This window comes from Heptranchias perlo, chromosome 29 (genome assembly GCF_035084215.1).
Source record: "Heptranchias perlo isolate sHepPer1 chromosome 29, sHepPer1.hap1, whole genome shotgun sequence".
Classification (NCBI taxonomy): domain Eukaryota; kingdom Metazoa; phylum Chordata; class Chondrichthyes; order Hexanchiformes; family Hexanchidae; genus Heptranchias; species Heptranchias perlo.
This window is the reverse complement of record NC_090353.1, coordinates 13,146,714-13,172,312: the sequence shown is the minus strand read 5'-3', so window position 1 is coordinate 13,172,312 and position 25,599 is coordinate 13,146,714. Positions and strand designations below refer to the sequence as shown.

The following is a 25,599-nucleotide window of genomic DNA, read 5'->3' as shown; positions in this document are numbered from 1 at the left end:
AAAAAATTTATATGTTTTTTAAAATTCTCTCTCTCTCTCTGCCATTTTAAGTTTCTTTCTGCTTGCCTGTGTAAAAGACACAATGTATATCGAGTGTACTGGGACGTTCTGTTCTCCGTGACTGGCCTGTTTGAATAACAACGACACCTTTTGATTGGTGTGATGCTGTCCCAACATCGTATAAGATATGCGATTTGAGAACCTTTTCATTCAATCATCTGACGAAGGAGATAATCTCCGAAAGCTTGTGATTTTAAAATAAATTTGTTGGACTATAACCTGGTGTTGTAAGATTCCTTAAATATCGGGGTCATGGTCTCAAAATTGTGGACCCCCTCACTTCCCGCAGTCTTCCCTTCTATAATCTACGGACTTTCAAAATCCAAGCTTGGTGTCACTTGTTCCTGATTATCTCATCTTTTCTCCTGTTTTAAGCTTTGTTGGTGTCCTGCACTATGGACCTTAGCCCTTCACTTGTATTTTTAACAAAGGAAAAGTTAACTTCTTGACCAAAATAAAGCATTTGGGTCCAGAGATTACACTGTGGGATATGAGCAAAGAAGCACTTAACAGATCCCTCTGAAATTCCTCTCTCTGCTATTTTAGCGCATGTGTTAAACCTATTTATTTAAAATGTTTAACATTGTTGCTAAAGTAGCAGAGAGAGACATTTCAGATGAACATGACACTGAAAGGTGTGAAAGAACAGAGATCTAGGGGTTAAAATATATAGGGGGAAAAAAAATTGGATAGGGCCTATTATTGGGCGGGGGTAGCTCGATCCACTATTACCCCATGCCCAATGGCCCCTGTGCAGGCAGGATGAGACTTTCATGAAGCCTGAGGCCTTACTTCAAGCAGCATTCTGAATCAGCATTGATTTTTGGATTCAATGCAATTTGCACTTTCCACCAGCGGGGAGAGACCCACTCTCTTAAAGGCAGGCTGCCTCTTAAAAATCTCTTAAAGTTAACTGGTATCTGTTATTTGCTGAAACTAACAGTCTGCTGCTTATACAGCGACTGAACAGAGATCAGACATCACACATGCAAAACACAGCCCCTGTCCCCATGTTCACAAACTGATGAGTTATATTAAAACATTGAATAAAGATTGCGCACTACTAAATCCCACATCCTCCAATCTACATGCCAGACCTCACCAATCTGCTGATCGGAGTTTGTACCAGGCCTGCAAGAGTGCGTGCACCAAGGTTCTCTGCTGATGCACTAGAGGCCTTGGTGCAAGAGGTGGGCAGAAGGAGGGACATCCTATATCCGTGGGGGTGGGGGGGGGGGGGGGGGGGCGGGGGCCGGCAAGAGGCTCTCCAGACATATACCCAAAAGGCAGTGGGAGGCAGCAGGGGATGAAGTCAATGCCAGGCGCACAGCATCATGAACATGGACGCAGTACAGGAAGAAGTTCAATGCTTTGACATGAGTGGTCAAGGTGAGTGAGGTCAACTGTCTAGTGGCGTCTCCTACCAACTACACCACAAGCCACATCCACTGCTCCATGCACTACACCCCACATCACCCACATACCAACAAACTCTTTCCATCAGTACTCAACTCTTCTAATCAGATGCTTCCTCTCACCCCTACATATTAACACTGTTTCAAGCCGCCCACTCACAACTCACAGGACACTCACACTGGCAGCTATTTAACCATAACAGGCACATCACCCAGACACATGTCCCGCTTTCTTGCAGGAGAAGGGGGCGCATATCAGGAGGCAGCAAGTGGCAGTGGCATTTAGCCCCTCGAGCCTGTTCCACCATTCAATGAGATCATTCTCTAGTGAGTATAGGAACAGGAGAATAGATCGGATGAATGCGTGGCTGCAGGGATGGTGTAGGAGGGAGGGATTTAGATTCCTGGGACATTGGGACCGGTTCTGGGGAAGGTGGGACCTGTACAAGCGAGACAGGTTACACCCGAGCAGGACCGGGACCAATGTCCTCGTGGGGGTGTTTGCTAGTGCTATTGGGGAAGGTTTAAACTAGAGTGGCAGGGGGATGGGAAACTGAGCGGGGAGTCAGAAGGGAGTAAAGTTGAGAGCAGCAAGAGAGGGGAAGACCCAGGGGAAATTTACAATACAAATAGTACAAACAGTTGTTCAAGAACAAGTGAAAGGGAAAAGCGTAGACCAGCAGAAAGAAGTGTACTTTAGGCACTACAGATGAAGTGAAAACTAGAAGGCTTAAGGCGATTAACCCAACATCAAAGCTGAAGGTCAGGCTAGGGTGTGTGGCCCAACTAAGAGTTCTATATACAAATGCACAGAGTATAAGGAATAAATTAAATGAACTACTGGTTCAAATTCAAATTGAAGGGTATGACATGATAGCTATTACTAAGATATGGCTGCAGGATAGTCAGGATTGGGAACTAAATATACCGGGTTATAAGGTCTGCAGGAGAGAGAGGGGGAGGAGTAGCCTTAGTGATTAGAGATTAAATCACTTCAATGATCAAGGAGGATATAATGAGAGGTAAGCAGCCAACAGAGACCTTATGGGTTGAATTGTGAAATAGGAAAGGATCTAAGACTATAGTGGGAGTTGTGTATAGGACCCCTGGCAGCAGCTCTGAAGTGCTAGATTGTATAAATGCAGAGATTAGACAAACGTGTAACAAAGGTATACTGGTCTTAATGGGGGACTTTAACCTTCACATAGATTGGGAAAAGCAGACTAGCAACTGTCAGAAAGGTAGTGAATTTCTTGAGTGTGTCCGAGATAGTTTTCTACAGCAGTATGTCTTAGAGGCAACAAGGGGGCAAGCCATACTAGATTTAGTAATGAGGAATGAACCAGATTTAGTTAACAGCTTAACTGTGTGCGAACATCTATCCAATAGCGATCATAACATAATCGAGTTCAATGTAGTGTTTGAAAGGGAAAAAAGTGAATCAGCTGCTAAGATTCTAGACTTGGGTAAGGCTGACTTCAATGGGATGAGACAGATACTGTCCACAGTAAACTGGGCAAATCTGTTAATGGGTAAAACGACTGATGATCAGTAGAAATGTTTAAAGAAACACTTTAACGTGATACAGAATCGGTTTATACCCCTGAGGGCAAGAACTCTACTTGACAAAAAAAACAGCCATGGACAACTAAAGAGGTAAGGGACAGTATAAGACATAAGGAAAGGGCATACAAAAAGGCAAAAAATGGCACAGATCCTGGCGAATGGGAAAGATACAAAGATCAACAAAGGGTCACAAAACAGATAGTAAGAGCTACAAAAAGAGAGTATGAAAAGAAACTTGCAAGAGATAGCAAAACCAATATGAAGATTATAGTTGTATTCAGAAAAAGAGGGTGGTCAGGAGCAGTGTTGGCCCCTTAAAAATTGAAAGTGGGGATATTGTCATTGACAATGGGGAAATGGCAGACATGTTGAACAATTACTTTACGTCAGTATTTACAGTAGAAAAAGAGGCTAGCATGCCGGAAATCCCAAGAAAACTAATATTGAATTGGGGACAGGGACTCAATAAAATTAACATAAGTAAAGCAACAGTAATGAAGAAAATAATAGCACTAAAGAGTGACAAATCCCCATGACCAGATGGTTTCCATCCGAGGATTTTTAAGGGAGTAGGTGAGCACATTGCAGATGCCCTAACTATAATCTTTCAAAGTTCGCTAGATTCAGGAACTGTTCCTCTAGATTGGAAAATTGCACATGTCACTCTGCTTTTTAAGAAAGGAGAGAGAGGGAAACCTGGGAATTAAAGACCAGTTAGCCTAACATCTGTTGTGGGGAAAATGCTGGAGTCTAAAATTAAAGATAGGGTGACTGAACACCTCGAGAATTTTCAGTTAATCTGAGAGAGCCAGCATGGATTTGTGAAAGGTAGGTGAAAAACCTGATTGAATTTTTTGAAGAGGTGACGAAAGTAGTGGACAGGGGAATGTCAATGGATGTTACTTATATGGACTTCCAAAAGGCATTTGATAAGGTCCCACATAAGAGACTGTTAGCTTTGATAGAAGCCCATGGAATCGAGGGAAAAGTACGGACTTGGTTAGGAAGTTGGCTGAGCGAAAGGCGACAGAGAGTAGGGATAATGGGCCCGATTTTAGCACCCGGTTCCGGGTGCGTTCTCGGCGGGGGGGCCTCTAAAATCCCGGTTTCGAGGAGCGGGACCGGATCGCGCCTCGATCCCGCCCACTTCCTGGTTGCGCGATGACGTGCGGGGGTGCGTGCGTTGGCCCCGCTGGTGGGAATCCCGCAGGCAATTAAAGCCAGCGGGGTTCCACTTGAGTGTATTTATCTTGGTATTTCAGGTCATTAAATGACCTGATTGAGCTGTTTATTTAACAGGTGTCGGATTTTACAGTGAAATGAGACTGTTTCCCATACTGGGGGAAACACTCACACTCTCAACGGACGTGTTGCAGCCAGCAGCCTGTGGCAGCTGCCAAGGTGCATTCCACAGGTGGGGGGGGGGAGAGCCTTCACCAACGCAGGAGGACACTCCGTAACATTGGGCAACGCCTGCCCTCCACCACCCTCCTCCAAGCAAGAAGATTCACCGGCGTGGAAGTCCAACCCCTGTGCGAGGACACACTTTTCTAGCGTGCACAACCCCGCAAACCTAAACCTGCCAGATGGGTGCTGCGTTGACATCCTCGGAGGACGAACAGGATGACCAGCCTCAGCAGCCTCGCAGTCCACGCCGTCCGCCTCAGAGACATGCATCCCCACAACACGGTGCTGCGGCACATCCACCTGCACAGCAGGATGGAGGGCATCCGCAGAGAGAGATGCGTCGCAGGAGGCACTACCCTCCGCACAGGGTCTACAGACCGAGGCTCAGCTTCATGGACCTCTCTGAGCAGCAGTGCATACGGAGGCTCAGAGTCACTCGCCAGGTAGTCGCCGACATCTGCAGCCTCCTCAATGACGAGCTGCTCCCGGATGGACCAAGCAGCATCTTCTTACCCGTCGCCGTCAAAGTCACCACTGCCCTCAACTTCTTCGCCTCCGGATCCTTCCAGGGTGCCACGGGGGACATCACCGGGGTCTGTCAGTCGTCTGCACACAATTGCATAAGGCAGGTCACCGATGGGTTGTTCCGCAGGGCCTCGACCTACATCAACTTCGCCATGGATGAGCGCAGCCAGACGGAGAGGGCGGTTGGATTCCATGCTGTGGCTGGCTTCCCACGGGTGCAGGGTGTAATCGATTGCACCCACATAGCAATACGGGCACCTCCACATGAGCCAGGGCTGTTTATCAACAGGAAAGGGTATCACTCCATGAACGCCCAGCTCATTTGTGACCACCGCCAGAGATTCCTACACGTGTGCGCCAGATACCCTGGCAGCTGCCACGATGCCTTCGTCCTCAGGGAGTCCACCGTCCCGCCCCTCTTCCACGCACCCAACGCCGGCAACGGCTGGCTCCTCGGCGACAAGGGATATCCCCTGCACACGTGGCTTATGACACCTCTGAGGAACCCCATTACCGAGCCACAGCGTCGGTATAATGACAGCCACATTGCTACCAGGTCTACAATTGAGCAGGCTATAGGGCTGCTCAAGATGCGCTTCAGGTGCCTTGATCGTTCCGGGGGAGCGCTCCAATACACGCCATTCAGAGTGGGACGAATAATAGTTGTCTGCTGTGCCCTGCATAACATGGCACTACAGAGAGGGGTGCCGCTGGAGGAGGCCCCATGCACACCCGCCACCCACATTGAGGACGACAATGAGGAGGAGGTGGAGGAGGAAGAGGAGGAGGAGGAAGAGGGAGAGGAGGAGGAACGACCCATGCGCCGAACACCGGCTCACCTGCGTGCTCGTCAGGCCAGGGAGGCACTCATATGCCAACGGTTCTCCTAACATCACACTGTGTGAGGCGTTCACATGTCATAACGTGCACAGACGAGGGTCCATACAGGCTCCCTCCACAGAAGAGTGGTGCCTGTACACCTGCACCCACTGGATTATGCTCAATGGGTGGGACGGGGTGGTCGTCGTCATGATGAGGCGCAGGGAAGGGACATATTGCACAAGCCGCAGAATTATGGACAAGAGGTGGCAGCATTGGTGAGAAAAAGTGAGTTTATTTTGTGGTGACATTCAAAGAGTAGAAAATTTAAAAAAAACGACAAACACCCTGTTGCAATCCCTGTGTGCTCACGGAACTTTAGGCGTTCGTTTTCGGGACCCCCTACGTGGTGCTACCCCTGTGGCTCCAGCAGAGGTGGTGGCAGGTTGCTCCTGTTCGTGCCCTGACCGGGTAGATGCTTTGGGCCGACGCCCCCTGGGTTTCGGTGCCCGTGAGGGCACCTCCACAGACTGCTCCTCCTGCACCTGTGCAGGGGCAGACTCGGCCACCTGGAGAGGATGGACTATTGCGGGCACTGGTTGAGAGGGGGGCAACGGGTGAGACTTGGGGGCGCCTTGAGTAGCGTCCACACTTCCATTTCCCCGTTCACCATCTTCCCTCTCATGGCCAAGGCCCACATCACCCCTTCCACCCTGCTGGACGGCAGTTTGGATGACGTGGGTGAGACCTTGCAAGGCCACCTCCAATGTATCTGTCAACCTGTTGATGGCGGCAGAATGTTGTTCACCCTGAATCCGAACAGCCGTTGTGAGGGCCTGGATGGACTCATTGGTGAGCTGTGCGTGACGCTCGAGGGAGGCTAGCCTGTCCTCCACCGCAGACGTTCCCACACCTACCCGCGACACTATCTCAGAGATGCCTTCACGTCCCTGCGACACTATCTCGGCGATACCCTCCTGCACCTGTGCCACCATTCCCCTCATGCAGGAGTTGGACTCCTCCATCCTCCGTGCGATTGTGGAGAGTGCGCGTGGCACCTCTCCCAGTACCTCAGCAATGTTCTGGTGCCCCTCGACGACTCTCCTTTTGACAGGTGGCCCCCTGGGTTCAGCATCTGGGTCCGGCTGAGCAAAGCCTGGAGAAGAGTGCTCCCACCGACGCGGACCCTCCGCGGCTGACCCTGCCACCAGGGTCTGCTCATGCTCATGTGTGCGCGGTGACTCACCATGTGCAATCCCAACTAGCTGAGGGGGGGGACCCACCGAGGTGTGTGTATCTGCGCTGGTGGATGCAAGGCTCATGTGTGACGATGCACCCTCAGAGACGGGCATGTCCTCTGAGGAATCGCCCTCAACCGAGACGTCGATCGCAGACGGTCCTGGAAGAGAACAGAGGGAAATATCAGGCATGTGACCAAATGTGGCGGTGCGGCATATGCCATGTGATGCTACGATCATTCACGATCATGAGTGATGAGTGCCAGCTTTCCCTTACCGGCCGTTTCACCAGAACCAGACTCGCCATCCGCCATCGACAGGCAATGCAGCGTGCGGCTGATCTCCAGTGCCTCGACCTCGGCGTCTGTCAGGGCCATCTCGTGTGGCGGGCCCCCTCCGGTGCATGCCCTATCGCGTGCGTTCCTGGCCCTCTTCTCCTGTGAGGGCAAAACACAAAAACGTTATTGAGTGATGATTACAATGTGAGACGCTTCAAGCATTGGTGTGATTGGGTTGAACGTGTGCCAGATGGATGGGAGGATGCGTGTGCCACATGGCCATCCCATTGTATGGGCATTGGGGTGTGTGGTAGTGGTCGAGTGGGGACAGGGACGGTGGGTACGTGCAGGCACTGTGAGGATGATAGTTGGGTGGCTGTGAGGATTGGTGCGGGAGCGCAGTACTGTCAGTGGAGATGGGGTTGTGAGGTGTTTGAGGTGATGTGGAAGACGGAGTGATGCAGAATGCGTTAGTGTACTCACTTTTCCGGACCTGGTGAGGTCATTGAATCTCTTGCGGCACTGAATCCAAGTGCGGGTGGTGTTTCCCCTGCTTGTGACCTCCGCGGCCACCTCCTCCCATGCCCTCTTGGTGGCGCTGGCAGGGCACCTCCTTCCATCCGTGGGGAACAGCGTCTCCCTCCTCATGCGGACCCCGTCCAGCAGCACCTGGAGGGCGTGGTCCGTGAAACGGGGAGCAGCCTTACCCCTGTGCTCCTCCATCCTTGATGGAGTGTAGTTTGTGGCTGGAGGGGCTTTGGTGGACTGCCCCTTTAAATAGAGCGCAACCATCGCTCAGACGTCAATGCGCATGCGCAGGCCGCCGGCACGCAGCTGAGAAGCGCGGAACCCGTAACTGCCGGCTAATCACATCAATCATCCCGCGATCGCGTGCGCAACGCACTCAATTTGGCTGGCGCGTTTTCCTCGAGCCCGCCCGACCACCCGCTGCCAACCCGCACCCCTGGTAAAATCGGGCCCAATGGGTAGGTACTCACATTGGCAGGATGTGACTAGTGGAGTCCCGCAGGGAGCTGTCTTGGGGCCTCTATTATTTACAATATTTATTAACAACTTAGATGAAGGCATAGAAAGTCTCATATCTAAGTTTGCCGATGACACAAAGATTGGTGGCATTGTAAGCAGTGTAGATGAAAATATAAAATTACAAAGCGATATTGATAGATTAGATGAATGGGCAAAACTGTGGCAAATGGAATTCAATGCAGACAAATGTGAGGTCATCCACTTTAGATCAAAAAAGGATAGAACAGGGTACTTTCTAAATGGTAAAAAGTTAGAAACAGTGGATGTCCAAAGGGACTTAGGGGTTCAGGTACATAGGTCATTGAAGTGTCATGAACAGGTGCAGAAAATAATCAATAAGGCTAATGGAATGCTGGCCTTTATATCCAGAGGACTAGAGTACGAGGGGGCAGAAGTTATGCTGCAGCCATAGAAAACCCTGGTTAGACCGCACCTGGAGTACTGTGAGCAGTTCTGGGCACCGCACCTTCGGAAGGACATATTGGCCTTGGAGGGAGTGCAGTGTAGGTTTACTAGAATGATACCAGGACTTCAAGGGTTAAGTTACGAGGCGAGATTTCACAAATTGGGGTTGTATTCTCTGGAGTTTAGAAGGTTAAGGGGTGATAGGATCGAAGTTTATAAGATATTAAGGGGAACGGATAGGGTGGATGGAGAGAAACTATTTCCGCTGGTTGGGGATTCTAGGACTAGGGGGCACAGTCTAAAAATTAGAGCCAGACCTTTCAGGAGTGAGTTTAGAAAACATTTCTACACACAAAGGGTGGTAGAAGTTTGGAACTCTCTTCCGCAAACGGCAATTGATACTAGCTCATTGCTAAATTTAAATCTGAGATAGATAGCTTTTTGGCAACCAAAGTTATTAAGGGATATGGGCCAAAGGCAGGTATATGGAGTTAGATCACAGATCAGCCATGATCTTATCAAATGGCGGAGCGGGCACGAGGGGCTGAATGGCCTACTCCTGTTCCTATGTTCCTATGGCAGACCTGTGACCTAACTCCATATATCCGCCTTAGCCCCATATCCCTTAATACCCTTGGTTCACAGAAATCTATCAATCTCAGATTTAGAATTCACAATTGAGCTAGCATTAGCTGCCGTTTGCAGAAGAGCGTTCCAAACTTCTCCCACCCTTTGCGTGTAGAAGCATTTCCTAACTTTACTCCTGCATGTCCTGGCTCTAAATGTTAGGCTATGTCCCTAATCCTCGTATTCAACTATAGGAGATCTCCAAAAACAGTTACAAACGTCTTGGCAGCCACAAGAAATAATCCAGCCTTTAACCTGTAAATGCTGTATGGTCCCTTTAAATAGCACTGGTGGGGGTCCCCCAGGCACTCTAAGACACGTTCAGATGATCAGGGTTAAGACTGTGCATTGAGTTGAGCGTTAAGTCCCAAAATGGCGTCTATCACTTTAAATCAGTGTTGCACACTGATTGTATCCATTTTCTCCTTACTTTACAGGCTTCCGGCATCCGGTATTTGTGCAAGCGCTAGCTCCTATACCAAGATGGCATCCGGGGCACATCACACTGGAGACGTACTTGCATAGCCAAGATGCCATCTTGGATGTTGGACAGATTGTGTAGCACCGAAACAATAGGTGCTACACGGTCCAATTTAGCACCCATAATGTCTTAAAAGTTTAAGTGCAGGTAGATAAAGCTATAAGAAAGGCCAATAGCGGCTTGGGTTTTATAAATAGAGCCATTGAATACAAGGGTAAAGAAGTAATGCTAAATTTTTACAAGGCTTTGATTAATTGGTGTACTCTGTGCAGTTTTGGCCACCCAATTATAGAAAGGACATTAAAGCCACAGGGAACGTACAATGTAGATTCGCCAACTTGATGCCAGAAACTACTGGTATGAGGAGAGACTTGAGATACTGGGACTATTTCTATTGGATACAGAGAAGGCTAAGAGGAGATTTAGTGGAGCTTTTTAAAATTTTGAAGGGCTTTGATAGGCTGGGCCAGGAAAGTGAATGATGAGGGGTCATCAATTTAAAATTGCCACTAAGAAAGGGAGGAGAGAGGTCAGGAGAATTTTTTTAATTCAAAGGACTATTGGAACAGGGAATTGTTGACTGTTGCATCTTTTAATGGAAAATTGGATAAACATTTGAAGCAAAGGAAGATACAGGGCAAATGGGGAAAGAGCAGAGCCATGGGATTAGCTTTAAATTGGTCTAACAATACAGATATGGGCTAAATGGCCCCCTTTCATGTACACTTCTATGGTTCTGTGCTTTAAGCGTTCATATGCTTGTATCCCTAATGTTGAATGGTAGGAAACCTGACTCTTCTGTCACAATACAGATTCAGTGCACACACTGCAAGTTGAATAAATTGCATCAACATAATTAGAACATGCTCTGACATCTGTTGGGACAGTTTATTTGAAGTACTTAAGAAAGAAAGAAAGACTTGTGTTTATATAGCGCCCTTCATGACCTCAGGATGTCCCAACGCACTTTACAGCCAATTAAGTACTTTTGAAATGTAGACACTGTTGTAATGTAGGAAACGCAGCAGCCAATTTGTGCACAGCAAGGTCCAAAAAACAGCAATGTGACAATGACTAGATAATCTGTTTTTAGGTATTGGTTGAGGGATAAATATTGGCCAGGACATCAGGGAGAACTCCCCTGCTCTTCTTCAAAATAGTGCCTTAGAATCTTTTACGTCCACCTGAGAGGGCAGATGGGGTCTCAGTTTAATGCCTCACCTGAAAGACAGCATCTCTGACAGTGCAGCAATCCCTCAGTACTGCCCTGGAGTATCAGCCTGGATTTTGTGCTGAAATCTCTGGAGTGGGACTTGAATCCACAACCTCTGGCTCAGAGGTGAGATGGCAGGGCTGGATGTTAGCTCACCCCCCCAGGTCCTTGAAACAGTTGATCTCAATTGTACTGCAGCTATTAAGTGTCTGGAAGATATCCATAATAACTCCAGCCCCGATGAAAGTATCCTTTATAGATTTTTAACAATTTACATTTCTTTGGTGAATGTTCATGTTCAAATTGAGAGATATCGATGGTGGGCCCTTTGTTTTTGGCACCCGTGCTCTCCAATCAGTCACACTTCCTCTACAGTACTTCAACAATGTGACTTAATGAGACAGACCCATACATTCCCTGTTAGAAACTAGGGCGCTGGGACTGCAGAGTAGAGCACTGCCTTTGCAGCCCACAACATGGTTTCTTGGGCCCCAGAGCTCCAAATAACTCTCATTAATCTATGGTCCCAGTTGTTTCCTAATGGAGCGACCTTGGGCCACATGGACCTATTGGCGATGTGGTCTAGCAAGGATGTGTGAGCGTTCACAATGAATTTCAGCAGACTAAATGACCATTGGAGCACCACAATTGAACCTGATGCTGTCCTCACCTGACTTACACATGGGCACTTCAGGAGCAGAAACGCTGGCTAGTTCTTCCGCATGCTAATCAGAGGCAGAGGTGAATTATAGCATCCCTTCAACTGCCCTGACTGATGTCAGCTAACTAAGCAAAGGCTGGGGATCAAATCTGGCCTCTCCCTGTTCTGTATAGCTCAGCTATTTCCTGGATACATTCTCTGAATCATTAGGATGCTTGGCCTATTTCATTCCTAATCAGACATTTATACAATTCATTTTTGACACTTAATTAACATAGCACCAACTTCTTTTCTACATGGCTCCCATTCTGTGGGAACACATTTTTCTAATCTCTAATCTTGTTTATAGTTGTTAATTTTGTGTTAATTGTCCTAGCTCTGTGCTGACATTCCACACTAAATGCCAAGTATCTGCTTGGCTCAGTTGGAGCACTCTCATCTCTCAGTCAAAAAATTGTGGGCTCAAGCCCCACTTTAGGATGTGAGCACACAATCTAACATCCAATGTAGTACTGAAGAGTGCTTCACGATTGGAGGTGCTATCCATCAGATGTTAAACCAAAGCCCCGTCTCTCTGTTCAGGTCGATGTCAAGATCCCACGCTACTATTTGAATTAGAGCAGAGAGCTCTCCTCATATTCTGGCCAATCTTCCTTCCTCAACCAGTGCCATCAAAAAGACATTATCTGGTCATCTACTTTCTTGATGTTTGTGGGATCTTGCTATATGCAAATTGGCCACCATGTCTGCTTAGTGCATCAGTGTCTGCACTTCAAAAAGTGATTTGTGTGAAATGCTTCTCAGAGATGTGACAGGGCACTATATAAATGGAAGCCTTTCTTTAAATCTGCATTATCTATCTGAAAAAAAGATAGTTAATATTTTATGTTGGATCCTTCATTAGCACCTTTCCTCTGACCTGTTGTGAATTTCCAGCATTTTCTGCCTTATTTCAGATTTCTTTTCAAGATTTGAAAGGCCAAAGTCAGGAGTATCCAAGGCTTTTTGTTTTCTTTTGCTAATGAGTTCACACCATGGAGCCTCACTGGCCACATATAAAGTTTAAATCCATGTTCCCATTAATTTGCATATACCTCATGTTACCGATACTAATAGATCTTAGTTTTTTGAGTTAGGATGTATCCACCATTGAGGCAACAGTGCTAAGAACAGCCCTTTCCAAACTAGGAGGCCAAAACTCAAACAAGACAAACCCACGATTAAAAAATATAAAAGCAAAAAGGACTGAAGTGCCTGGGCTTCAAGAGCCAGACTGCCAGGGCTGGCAGGCCACAAATGGCCCACAGCCTGTAGTTTGGACATCCTCCCAGGTCTTGGCCCTCTTCCCCCACCTGCCCTCAAAGTGAAAGTTCAGCCCCGTGAATTGCCTTACCCAAGGTCTATATAAGCTTCGAAGTCCTACATAATATTCAAACTTGTCAATGAAGAGGTAAATGGTTGTTTAAAGATGGGCCGTGTGACTGAAACCTGCACTGGATGAAAGACTGTAACAAGAACACATCCTCAGCCAACCTGAACTTTCCTTTGGGTCCAATTCTACTCGACTGCTGGTAGGAAAAAGGTTAGGATGTCTGCAGTCCTGTATGAAATGCGTGCATAAAAAGAGAAGTAAAATGCCATAGCAACCACCAAATGACAATATCTTCTTTGTGTGTGTGTGAAAACCACCAGATATTTTAACGGAACCTTGTGGCAGGAAACAGCAGACTGATACATCAGATGCATCAGAAAAGGGTCATTTCTTACAGAAGATAATATTGTCTATTGGAACACAATGCAGGAAACTCAAGATTATTAATTAGAAAACAACTGTTTTAAATTTATTTCTGGAGAGGGTGGCATCTCAATGGATTTATTCAGGAAGATGCTCACATTACAGTCCTTGCTGTCCGTAGGTAAGTCCCTTAACGATTGTAGAGTACTAACCAATTTAATTGGAAAGGGTAGACTCCCCAGTATAAATCTGGATTTTTCAACCCTGATTATATTAAGATTAATTGTTCCAATGTAACTAAGTATGAGTAAATTCAGATACAAAAATATTTTTGTTGAAATGGACTGTAGAATCATGCATTCGGGCTATCGTGTCTGTTTCATCTTTATGCTAGAGCAATCCAAAACTAATCTCATTGCCCTGCTCTCTCCCCATAGCCATGTAACGTCCTCGGCTTCAAATGTTTAGCAACTATTTTCTTTAAAAAAACAATGGTCTCCTCCTCAACTATTCTCCGTGGTAAAGTATTGCATACTTTAATAACACTCTGCATAAACAAATTTCTTCTAACCCCTCTCCTCACTGTCTTAGTGACAGTTTTAAATTGATGACCGCTCATCAGTGACTCCCCAACTGGCAATATGTTTATTATGCACTTATAGAGCTGGAAGCACAGGCAGGAGTTGTAAACGTCACCATGGCACAATACACTTGTACTGTGAGCCCCTCGAGCTACGGAAGCCATGAACTAGTTTACCCTCGCACTAACTGGAGCCAAGCATCTCAGATTTTGCTCACTAGCGGACAGCTCTGAGTTACACTACATCCCTGTCATAAAACGAAGTCCCAGTAACTGATACAGTGCCATTGAAGGAAGAACTAACATATTTCATGAATAATTTGTGAATAAATAACATAAAGCCCAATTCAATTGAAGAGAGTGAAATTTTCTAACACAACTTACTTCTTGTAATAGTCCTTAACAGGAACCTTACTGTTCATTTGTTAAATAAACCGTGGTTCTCAGAGTGACCGTAAGCAAATAGTGTAACTTCAGCTGCAAAACACATTTTAAGGGATGATGTAAGTTTAATTAACAGCTGCAAATCTGATTGGGAAAATCCTGGCTGTACTTGTTTTCTGAGGTAAATTCGAATTCTGGACCTAGTAACGGAATTAGATTTTTTGTGTGTTGCTTCTCTGGTGTGTGTAACGGCACAAAGTAGTGAGGCATCAATTCAGACCGGGATGTGCTGCATCTGAAAAGAAGCTCAAAAATGTTGCCTTCAACCATGAAAAGGTTTTTTTTTGTGTCCTGCACAGAATACAAGTAAAAACTAAATGATTCTTCCGGCCGGTCGGAGTAATGTGAGTCGGCAGCATCAAGTTACACGATCGGCTATGTGCCGTTCTCCATTCAGGGCCAATGGAGGTCTGCATGGGAAGACTTACAGACTCGGGCAAGGCTCTGTAATGGCTGCTGAAGTTTTAATGTTAAAAGGGGATACTCTAAATGTAAGGGCAAGTAGGCTGTGAGGGTGAATTAACATTGTAGTTACCAGTCCAAGACCTGTTTATATTGCTTGGCTCCCATCTGGCTGGAATGCTAAAAGTTCTGCCCAGGAGAAAGCTCTGTCTATACCTGGATACATATATGCATAGAGTTCTCTTCCAACAATTAGAAATTTAAATGTTTAAGGTGCATGAAGAGGAAAATCCTTGTTCTCTAAACAATTAACGGGAGGTATGGTAGCTTTAAAAAGTGCCCAGGAGACCTAACAAATCTCCTAAATATTTTGTAAACCAGGTTTGGCACCACACTGGATTTACCCCCAGTGATGTCCAACTAAAGTGGTGTCACATGGCCCATCTCTAAACAACCATTTACCTCTTCATTGACAAGTTTGCTTTGTTTTAAAGTCAAGTTGGACTCACTCTGGATTTACATTGCAAGTTCAGCGTCGTTGCAAAGTTAAAACCACTTCGAAGCAATGCTAATCCTGTAGTGTAAATCCACCTTGAGGTCACACACAGCATATTAAGATTCAGATGATACTCAGGTTGGCGACCTCAATACAATGTGAAAACCAGGTCACATTGAAGCAGAAACTGCAGTAGATCTGGTCTATTGCTCTATTTCAGTATTTACATCAAACATCTGTAGTAAAATTTGAACATAGATTACGTTTAAAACATGTAATCCTTACAGTTAGATGTTTCATGTACTTTATACTCAGAAAAAATTCCTGTCACATAAGTTCATTTCAGCAAAGGATTACCAGGTCAGTCTGACTGATTGGCTTTGACGTGCTCTCCTATGCTCTGTCATGCCCTACTTTCTGCTGTGCTTTCCCTGCTCTCGACTCTGCCATCCTCTGTTGTACTTTCCCTGTTTTCCATGATATCCCATGCTTTGCCGGTTTAACCATGCTGTGTTTTCCCTGTTCAGCCATGCTGTATGCAAGTGCTTCTTGTAATACAACATTATTTACTATTTCTTCAGGGCCACAGCCCTGCCCAGTGTCTTGCTCAAGGGTGCCTGTCAGGAATGCCTCAACATGTTGCACCAAGGAGAAATGATTCTGCACTTGCCTACATGCTGAGTTCCTGATGCGAAGTGGAAGCCAGGCACTTTCCTATAGGAAATGGAAAGAAAATATAGGACTGGTAATTCAATTAAAACTTCAAATCCTATAGTTTTAATAGGTCCCTTTCACTGGCTCTATTTAAGCTGGGATGGTTCTGCTTTTTAACAACATTCCTTTACTTTCTGACAGTAGGCATTGAGAGAGAAAGAACAGCATTGAATTGGAACCCTGGCAACATCCGATAACAGGCTGTGAATGATGCCCTGGAGGCAGACAGGGCGGCAACTCCGTTGAGAGCAACAGTTGAAGGGGAGGTGGGTCACAGTTGAACGTGAGGCAGGCCATAGTTGAAGGGGAAATTGGCCACAGTTGAAGGGGAGGTGGGCCATTGTTGAATGGAGAGATGGGTCACTGTTGAAGGGGAGGTGGGCCACAGTTGAAGGAGAGGTGGGCCATTGTTGAAGGGGAGGTGGGCCATTGTTGAAGGGGAGGTGGGTCACAGTTGAAGGCGAGGTGGGCCACAGTTGAATGGGAGGTGGGCCACCGTTGAAGGGGAGATGGGCCACAGTTGAAGGGGAGGTGGGCCACAGTTGAAGGGGAGGTGGGCCACAGTTGAAAGGGAGATGGGCCACCATTGAAGGGGAGATGGGCCATTGTTGAAGGAGAGGTGGGCCACAGTTGAAGGGGAGGTGGGCCACAGTTGAAGGGGAGGTGGGCCACTGTTGAAGGGGAGGTGGGCCACAGTTGAAGGGGAGGTGGGCCACAGTTGAAGGCGAGGTGGGCCACAGTTGAAGGGGAGGTGGGCCACCGTTGAAGGGGAGATGGGCCACAGTTGAAGGGGAGGTGGGCCACAGTTGAAGGGGAGGTGGGCCACAGTTGAAAGGGAGATGGGCCACCAATGATGGGGAGGTGGGCCATTGTTGAAGGGGAGGTGGACTACAGTTGAAGGGGAGGTGGGCCACAGTTGAAGGCGAGGTGGGCCACAGTTGAAGGGGAGGTGGGCCACAGTTGAAGGGGAGGTGGGCCACAGTTGAAGGCGAGGTGGGCCACAGTTGAAGGGGAGGTGGGCCATTGTTGAAGGGGAGGTGGGCCACAGTTGAAGGGGAGGTGGGCCACAGTTGAAGGCGAGGTGGGCCACTGTTGAAGGGGAGGTGGGCCACAGTTGAAGGGGAGGTGGGCCACAGTTGAAGGCGAGGTGGGCCACTGTTGAAGGGGAGGTGGGCCACAGTTGAAGGGGAGGTGGGCCACAGTTGAAGGCGAGGTGGGCCACAGTTGAAGGGGAGGTGGGCCACAGTTAAGGGGAGGTGGGCCACTGTTGAAGGGGAGGTGGGCCACAGTTGAAGGGGAGGTGGGCCACAGTTGAAGGGGAGGTGGGTCACAGTTGAAGGGGAGATAGGCCATTGTTGAAGGAGAGGTGGGCCACAGTTGAAGGGGAGGTGGGCCACAGTTGAAGGGGAGGTGGGCCACTGTTGAAGGCGAGGTGGGCCACTGTTGAAGGGGAGGTGGGCCACAGTTGAAGGGGAGGTGGGCCACAGTTGAAGGGGAGGTGGGTCACAGTTGAAGGGGAGATGGGCCATTGTTGAAGGAGAGGTGGGCCACAGTTGAAGGGGAGGTGGGCCACAGTTGAAGGGGAGGTGGGCCACTGTTGAAGGGGAGGTGGGCCACAGTTGAAGGGGAGGTGGGCCACAGTTGAAGGGGAGGTGGGCCACAGTTGAAGGCGAGGTGGGCCACAGTTGAAGGGGAGGTGGGCCACCGTTGAAGGGGAGATGGGCCACAGTTGAAGGGGAGGTGGGCCACAGTTGAAGGGGAGGTGGGCCACAGTTGAAAGGGAGATGGGCCACCAATGATGGGGAGGTGGGCCATTGTTGAAGGGGAGGTGGGCCACAGTTGAAGGGGAGGTGGGCCACAGTTGAAGGCGAGGTGGGCCACAGTTGAAGGGGAGGTGGGCCACAGTTGAAGGGGAGGTGGGCCACAGTTGAAGGCGAGGTGGGCCACAGTTGAAGGGGAGGTGGGCCATTGTTGAAGGGGAGGTGGGCCACAGTTGAAGGGGAGGTGGGCCACAGTTGAAGGCGAGGTGGGCCACTGTTGAAGGGGAGGTGGGCCACAGTTGAAGGGGAGGTGGGCCACAGTTGAAGGCGAGGTGGGCCACAGTTGAAGGGGAGGTGGGCCACAGTTAAGGGGAGGTGGGCCACTGTTGAAGGGGAGGTGGGCCACAGTTGAAGGGGAGGTGGGCCACAGTTGAAGGGGAGGTGGGTCACAGTTGAAGGGGAGATAGGCCATTGTTGAAGGAGAGGTGGGCCACAGTTGAAGGGGAGGTGGGCCACAGTTGAAGGGGAGGTGGGCCACTGTTGAAGGCGAGGTGGGCCACTGTTGAAGGGGAGGTGGGCCACAGTTGAAGGGGAGGTGGGCCACAGTTGAAGGCGAGGTGGGCCACAGTTGAAGGGGAGGTGGGCCACAGTTAAGGGGAGGTGGGCCACTGTTGAAGGGGAGGTGGGCCACAGTTGAAGGGGAGGTGGGCCACAGTTGAAGGGGAGGTGGGTCACAGTTGAAGGGGAGATGGGCCATTGTTGAAGGAGAGGTGGGCCACAGTTGAAGGGGAGGTGGGCCACAGTTGAAGGGGAGGTGGGCCACTGTTGAAGGGGAGGTGGGCCGCAGTTGAAGGGGAGGTGGGCCACAGTTGAAGGGGAGGTGGGCCACAGTTGAAAGGGAGATGGGCCACCGTTGAAGGGGAGGTGGGCCATTGTTGAAGGGGAGATGGGCCACAGTTGAAGGGGAGGTGGGCCACAGTTGAAGGGGAGATGGGCCACCGTTGAAGGGGAGGTGGCCCATTGTTGAAGGTGTTGTAGCGACCGTCTCGGTCACTATTCAAATCACCCATGCTGAGTCCGGACAGCCTTTCGTAAGCAGAGTTTATTCAAGCATATTCAGGGGACAGCCTTAGCGAGCCAAGGGTCCCTCCGATTAAACAATTTCATCAGGCTTTATACACAGTATGGTTGATACTGACAGGCAGCAGTCTGTTGGCCTCACGCATGTGACCAACTAGGTCCTGCCTATACCTAGCCCATAGTCATCATGGAGTCTTACGTCTGTGCGGGAGGAGATGTTCCTGTTATCTCAACTGTCCCTCTTATCTCAACTGTCTTAAGCTCTTACTTCTGCCTTCCTATGGTTTGCAATTCACCTTATCCGGTGTCCGAGGTCTCCCATTATCATTATCTTAGTCCATTGTTCTTCTTACAAGGTTTTGTGAAAACATGTTTAGGACAACTGCTACGGTTAAACTGCTGACACTTTGCTTTAATCCTTTTTGGTCAAGCTTCCCATTATGCCTTGCGGTCACACTGGTTATTTTGTAGCTAGGATAACTTCATTATACATATAAAGATTGTACACTTACACCTCTTACATCAACATTAATATCGCAAAGCCCGTAATTCTTTAGTTGCCGCAACAAAGGGGAGGTGGGCCATTGTTGAAGGGGAGGCGGGCCACAGTTGAAGGGGAGGCGGGCCGCAGTTGAAGGGGAGGCGGTCCACAGTTGAAGGGGAGCCGAGTGATATTGCCTATGGGCTGTTTAATGTTGAGTGGTTACAGTGACATTTGTTAGCGGGAGGGGGAGCATTGAATTCCTTGCCTTTTCATCACCTTGAACCCCAGCCTTTTTATCAGCATTTTTCATGCAAAGTAAAATTTCTTTCCCCCAGTAACAGACAATATTTGATTACTGGAGGTAAAGACGTTTTAAAATTAAATAATTCTTGGTGCTATTTTAAATCTGTTCATTCAAGCAGGTGATACAATCCTTGGCCTTTAGTATCAATAGTGTTTCAAACCTATTAAGAGGTATCAGGGCAAAAGGAAGAAAATAGAAAAAGACTGAACAAGTACACATTGACTGGAAATATTTTCTACACCATAAATTTGGAAGCTCTGTATTAATCTTCAAACAGAAAGAGCTGTTAATTAATGTGATGTACTGGTACTGTACCATTGCTTTCAAAAGGGAAATATTGAATTTTTGAGGACACCTGGCAATGTTATTCTAGGTTAAAAATGGAGTCCCAGACTTATAGAGGACAGAGTGAAAACAGGAGGATCTGGAGTTAACGTGATACTGTGGCTTGGAAACCAAACCATAATACTTCTTTCAGAAGGTTGTAGGTTCAAACCCCACTTGAGGATTGAGCGCATAATCGAGATTCACACTTCAGTGCAGTACTGAGGGAGTGCAGCATTGTCAGAGGTGCCATCTTTCAAATGAAATGTTAAACTGAGGCCCCATTTGACTGTACAGATGAATATAAACGATCCTATGGCATTATTCAAAGAAGCACAAAGAATTCTCCTTGTGTTGTTGCTAATATTCAAAGCTGCCAAAAACAGATTCATTCAGTTGCGGTTTGAGTGACCTCGCTGTGGGCAAATTGGCTGCCACGTTTTCCTACATAACAATAGTAATTGCATATCAAAGTAATCCATTGGTTGTGAAGTGCTTTGGGATGTTCTGAGAATGTGATGACTGCTTTACAATATTTTAAAAAAATTTTTCATTCTTTCATTTTCCCTCTCTCTTTCTGTCATTCATTCTGCCTTTTTTCTCTTTTTCCTCCTGGCTTTCTTTCTCTTTCTCGAGATATCCTACCAGAGGGTTCTGAAGCCATGAGGTAATGCTCATCTTGATCTGGTATTCGTAAATTACTCAGAAATCATACAGGAAATGGAAATTGTAGCACCTCTCCCCCAGAGTGATCACAGAATAATAAAGTTTAACATGGTCTGGGAATCAAAAATACTTAAGACCGGAAGCCTGGTATATAATTTTAAAAGGGCTATACACAGTGAAATGAGGGAACAACAGAAGCAAATAGAATGTGGGAGGTAGTTCAACAACACTTCAGAAGAAGGCAAGTAGAACACCTCTAAAGATATAGTACTGAGCATGCAAAATAAATACAATCCCCAAACCAACAAGCTCAGACCAAACAAACATGACCCTAAATAAAATGGATCATCAAACAAAAATGAGATAAAGAGGAAAAAATGACATATACAATCCCGCAGGGGAAAGGAGAGGTGGGATGAATATCAAAAATTGCAGAAACATGTTAAAAAAGCGATCAGAGAGGCAAAAAGGGACCTGGGGAGCGCACAGCAGCTGAGACTGAGCTTAACAATAAAAAATTCTTACAGTACCACAACAGCAAGAGAAGAGCTGAAAACCATAAAACATGCAAATGGCCTTGAAGCTGAGGAATATTCTGAATGATTGCTTCCTCTAAGTATTCACAAAGGAAGACATGAGCAACACATCCTTTCGAAACAAAGCTATCCCAAGTAAATTCAATGACTTTGTTATAAATTAAATGAAAGTCCTAGGCAGGCCAATTGGACTCAAAGCAAATAAATTCCCAGAGATGGTTGTTATTTATCCCAGCCTACTGAAAGTGACCATAGAAGACATTTGTGAAGCACTGACAATCCTTATGAGGGAGCCATTGGACACCTGGAAGGTACCAAAAGATTGAAAATAGGCTAATGTGGTGCCCATATTCAAAAAGGGGGACAAAGCAGATAGAGGCAACTACAGAACCATCAACCTTACTTCCATTCCATCTAAAACAATGGCATTGATTATCAGGAGTAAATTTGAGGACTATTTTTACAACATTAATCTAGGTAAACAACAGTCAAAATGGACTAAGAAGGGTAAGGTTCCGGCCTAACCAACTTGCTCGACTTCTTTGAGGAAGTGACAACAGTGGACTGTGGTAAGCCCTATGATGTGGTGAACCTTGATTTCCAAAAGGCTTATGACAAACTCAAAGCTGTGGAGATTCAGGGTAAACCCCGGGAATGGATAAGAAACTAGTTGAAGGGTAGGAAACAATCAGTACTCATTAGTGGAGTTACGTTAGAGTAGGGTTAAGTACTGTGGGAGCCTCAGGGCTCTTTGCTGGGACCACTACTGTTTCTAATTTACATAAAGGACCTGGATTTAGAAACCCAATGCAAAGTGGTCAAATTTGAAGATGATACCAAACTAGAAGGGGCAATTGAATCATAAAAGGCAACTTAGTAATTACAGAATGAGTTGGAAAAGATATGTAAGTGTTCAGAACAGTGAAAGATGAAACTTAATACAGACAAATGTAAAGTGCGACACATTAGAAAGAAGAATAGGCAACACACATACGCCATGAATGGTGCCAAAATAGCTAAGGATGAAGCTGAAAGAGACCTTGGAGTTTCAGTGCATGACTGGAAACAAACATTGGGCTCTCCTAATAGAAATTTAAGGGGCCGGGTTTGGTTTGCTGTGATAATTGGGTGGGCGGTGGGCATTCATAGAATCACAGAATAGAAAATATACAGCTTAGAAGGAGGCCATTTGGCCCATCATGTCCGCGCTGGCTGAAAATGTGCCACCCAGGCTAATCCCATTTTCCAGAACTAGGTCCGTAACCTTGTAGGTGATGGCACTTCAGATGCACATCCAGGTACATTTAAATGTGATGAGGGTTTCTGCCTCTACCACCCTTTCAGGCAGTGAGTTCCAGACCCCCACCACCCTCTGGGTGAAAACATTTTTCCTCAGCTCCCCTCTAAAGCTTCTACCAATCATTTTAAATCTCCCTGGTAAGGAAAATAAGTCCTTCCTATCCACTCCATCTAGGCCCTTCAAAATTTTGTACACCTCAATTAAATCACACCTCAGCCTCCTCTGTTCCAAAGAAAACAACCCCGGCCTATCCAATCTTTCCTCATAGCTAAAATTCTCTAGTCCTGGCAACATCTCTGTACCCTCTCTAGTGCAATTACATTCTTCCTGTAATGTGGTGACCAGAACTGTACGCAATATTCAAGCTGTGGCCTAACTAGTGTTTTATACAGTTCTAGCATAACCTCCCAGCTCTTATATTCTATGCCTCGGCTAATAAAGGAAAGTATTCCATATGCCTTCTCAACCACCTTATCCCTACCTGTCCTACTACCATCAGGGATCTGTGTACATGCACTCCAAGGTTCCTCACTTCCTCTACACCTCTCAGTATCCTCCCATTTACTGTGCATTCCCTTGCCTTGTTTGCCCTCCCCAAATGCTCCTCACACTTCTCCAGATTGAATTCCATTTGCTACTTTTCTGCCCACCTGACCAGTCCATTGATATCTTCCTGTAGTCTATAGCTTTCCTCCTCACTATCAACTACATGGCCAATTTTTGTATCATCTGGAAACTTCTTAATCATGCCTCCTACATTTAAGTCCAAATCATTAATATATACCACAAAAAGCAAGGGACCAATACTGAGCCCTGCGGAAGCCCACTGGAAACCCACTTGGTCTTCTTATCTAAGGAAGGATATACTTGCCTTAGAGGTGGTGCAGTGAAGGTTCACTTGATTAATTCCTGGGATGAGTGGGTTGTCCTATGAGGCAAGGTTGAGTAGAATGGGCCTATACTCTCTGGAGTTTAGAAGAATGAGAGATGATCTAATTGAAACATATAAGAATATGAGGGGGCTTGACAGGGTAGATGCTGAGAGGTTATTTCCCATGGCTGGAGAGTCTTGAACTAGGGGGCATAGTCGTAGGATAAGGGGTCGGCCATTTAAGACTGAGATGAGGAGGAATTTGTTCACTCAGAGGGTTGTGAATCTTTGGAATTCTCTACCCCAGAGGGCTGTGGATGTTGTGTTGTTGAATATATTCAAGGCTGAGATAGACAGATTTCTGGACTCTAGGGGAACCAAGGGATATGGGGATCAGGCAGGTAAGTGGAGTTGAGGTCGAAGATCAGCCATGACCTGATTGAATAGTGGAGCAGGCTTGGGGGGCCATGTGGCCTACTCCTGCTCCTATTTCTTATGTTCTTGTGAAACAGCCTTCCAGTCTCAAAAACACCCGTCAACCATTACCCTTTGCTTCCTGCCACTGAGCCAATTTTGGATCCAACTTGCCACGTTCCCTTGGATCCCATGGGCTTGTACTTTTTTGACCAATCTGCCATGTGGGACCTTGTCAAAAGCCTTGCTAAAATCCATGTAGACTACATCAAACGCACTACCCTCATCGACCCTCCTTGTTACCTCCTCAAAGAATTCAATCAAGTTTGTCAGACACGACCTTCCCTTAACAAATCCATGCCGACTGTCCTTGATTAATCAGTGCCTTTCTAAGTGACGGTTTATCCTGTCCCTCAGAATTGATTCCAATAATTTGCCCACCACCAAGGTTAGACTGACTGGCCTGTAATTACTCAGTCTATCTCTCTCTTTCTTTTTAAACAACGGTACAACATTAGCAGTCCTCCAATCCTCTGGTTGTGATTGTACTGTCCGCCTGATTGCAGCGGTGAGAGGGCCGATCTATCTTGGTGCCTGGGCCTCATTAGCTTCTGGCCAGCAAGCTTCAAGTGCTGGAAGGCGCTCAGAGGTAGCTCACTGGTTGAAGAGGGCGGGGAATTGGTTAACTCCTATGGTGAGCTGGCTGACATCATGGGTGGGGGTGGGGGGGTTGCTGCTGTGGACTATGTGAGCTGGACTATGTGTTATCAGGTTTTGGAGCGTTCAGCAGTGGTCCCTTTAAGCACCGCTGGTTAGGCCACTCCACGCCAGGGACCAACACACAGTTTCCATTGGTCCACAATGTCGGGTCCTACAACAACACTGATTTAAATATTTTAATAAGGCTCCCTGCCTGTTTTCGGAGGGAACGTGACCCACCCATTTCGAGGCCCGCTGGAAAATCGAGTCAGGTGGTCAGAGAGCAGGACCCTTGTTTTAAATTGTCAGTGTAAATGGGGTGGTAGGCATACGAAAATGGGCCCCTAAATGTTTAGAGAGCGGGAATGGGAGAATATCTGTTCTCTAAACATTAAATTAAGATACAGTAGGTTTACAAAGTATCCAGGTGGTCCAACAGACCCCCAGCGCACTTTGTAAACCAGATTTGACCCCACACTTGATTTACCCTCCATGTGGTGACAAACTGAAGCGGTGTGAGGCTTCACTTCCTTCTGAAATCAGGTAGTTCGCTGACTCCAGATTTACACTGCCGGATCTTAAACCTTAAATGCTACAAGTGCAGCATAAGAAACATTAGATACTATGATGGGGAACTGTAGGTTCTTTTTGGATGGATGAACTAGGATGGCTAAAATTACCTCCCTCATCTGTACTTATCTTGTGACCTTGTGGCTACAAATTTAAATTGGCGATTGTACATCTGCCTCATTTTTTCTATTAACCACAAAAATGTTAGGTTAAAGAAATGCAAATTAAATTGCAAATCTTACTTTCTAAAGAAGTCCTACCTGTTACTGTTAGTCTATTTCTGCCCTGGTTAGAAAGAAGAAAGAATTTGCATTGGTATAGCGTCTTTCATGAGCTCAATATATCCCAAAGTACTGAAGTACTTTTGAAATGTCATCACTGTTGTAATGTAGGGAAAGGTGGCAGCCAATTTTCACACAGCAAGATCCCACAAACTGCAATGAGATTAATGGCCAGATAATCTGTTTTGGTGGTGCTG

General features: G+C 46.9%; 1 gene segment (V, D, J or C); it reads left to right on the top strand.

The window, feature by feature from the left end:
- Positions 1–13,503: 13,503 nt before the first annotated feature.
- The window catches only part of LOC137299730 (Ig kappa chain V region S211-like), a 31,073-nt gene continuing 18,977 nt past the window's right edge, over positions 13,504–25,599 (top strand). Inside the window, 1 exon segment of the V gene segment in view lies at positions 13,504–13,658. Coding sequence covers positions 13,610–13,658 — 49 coding nt within the window.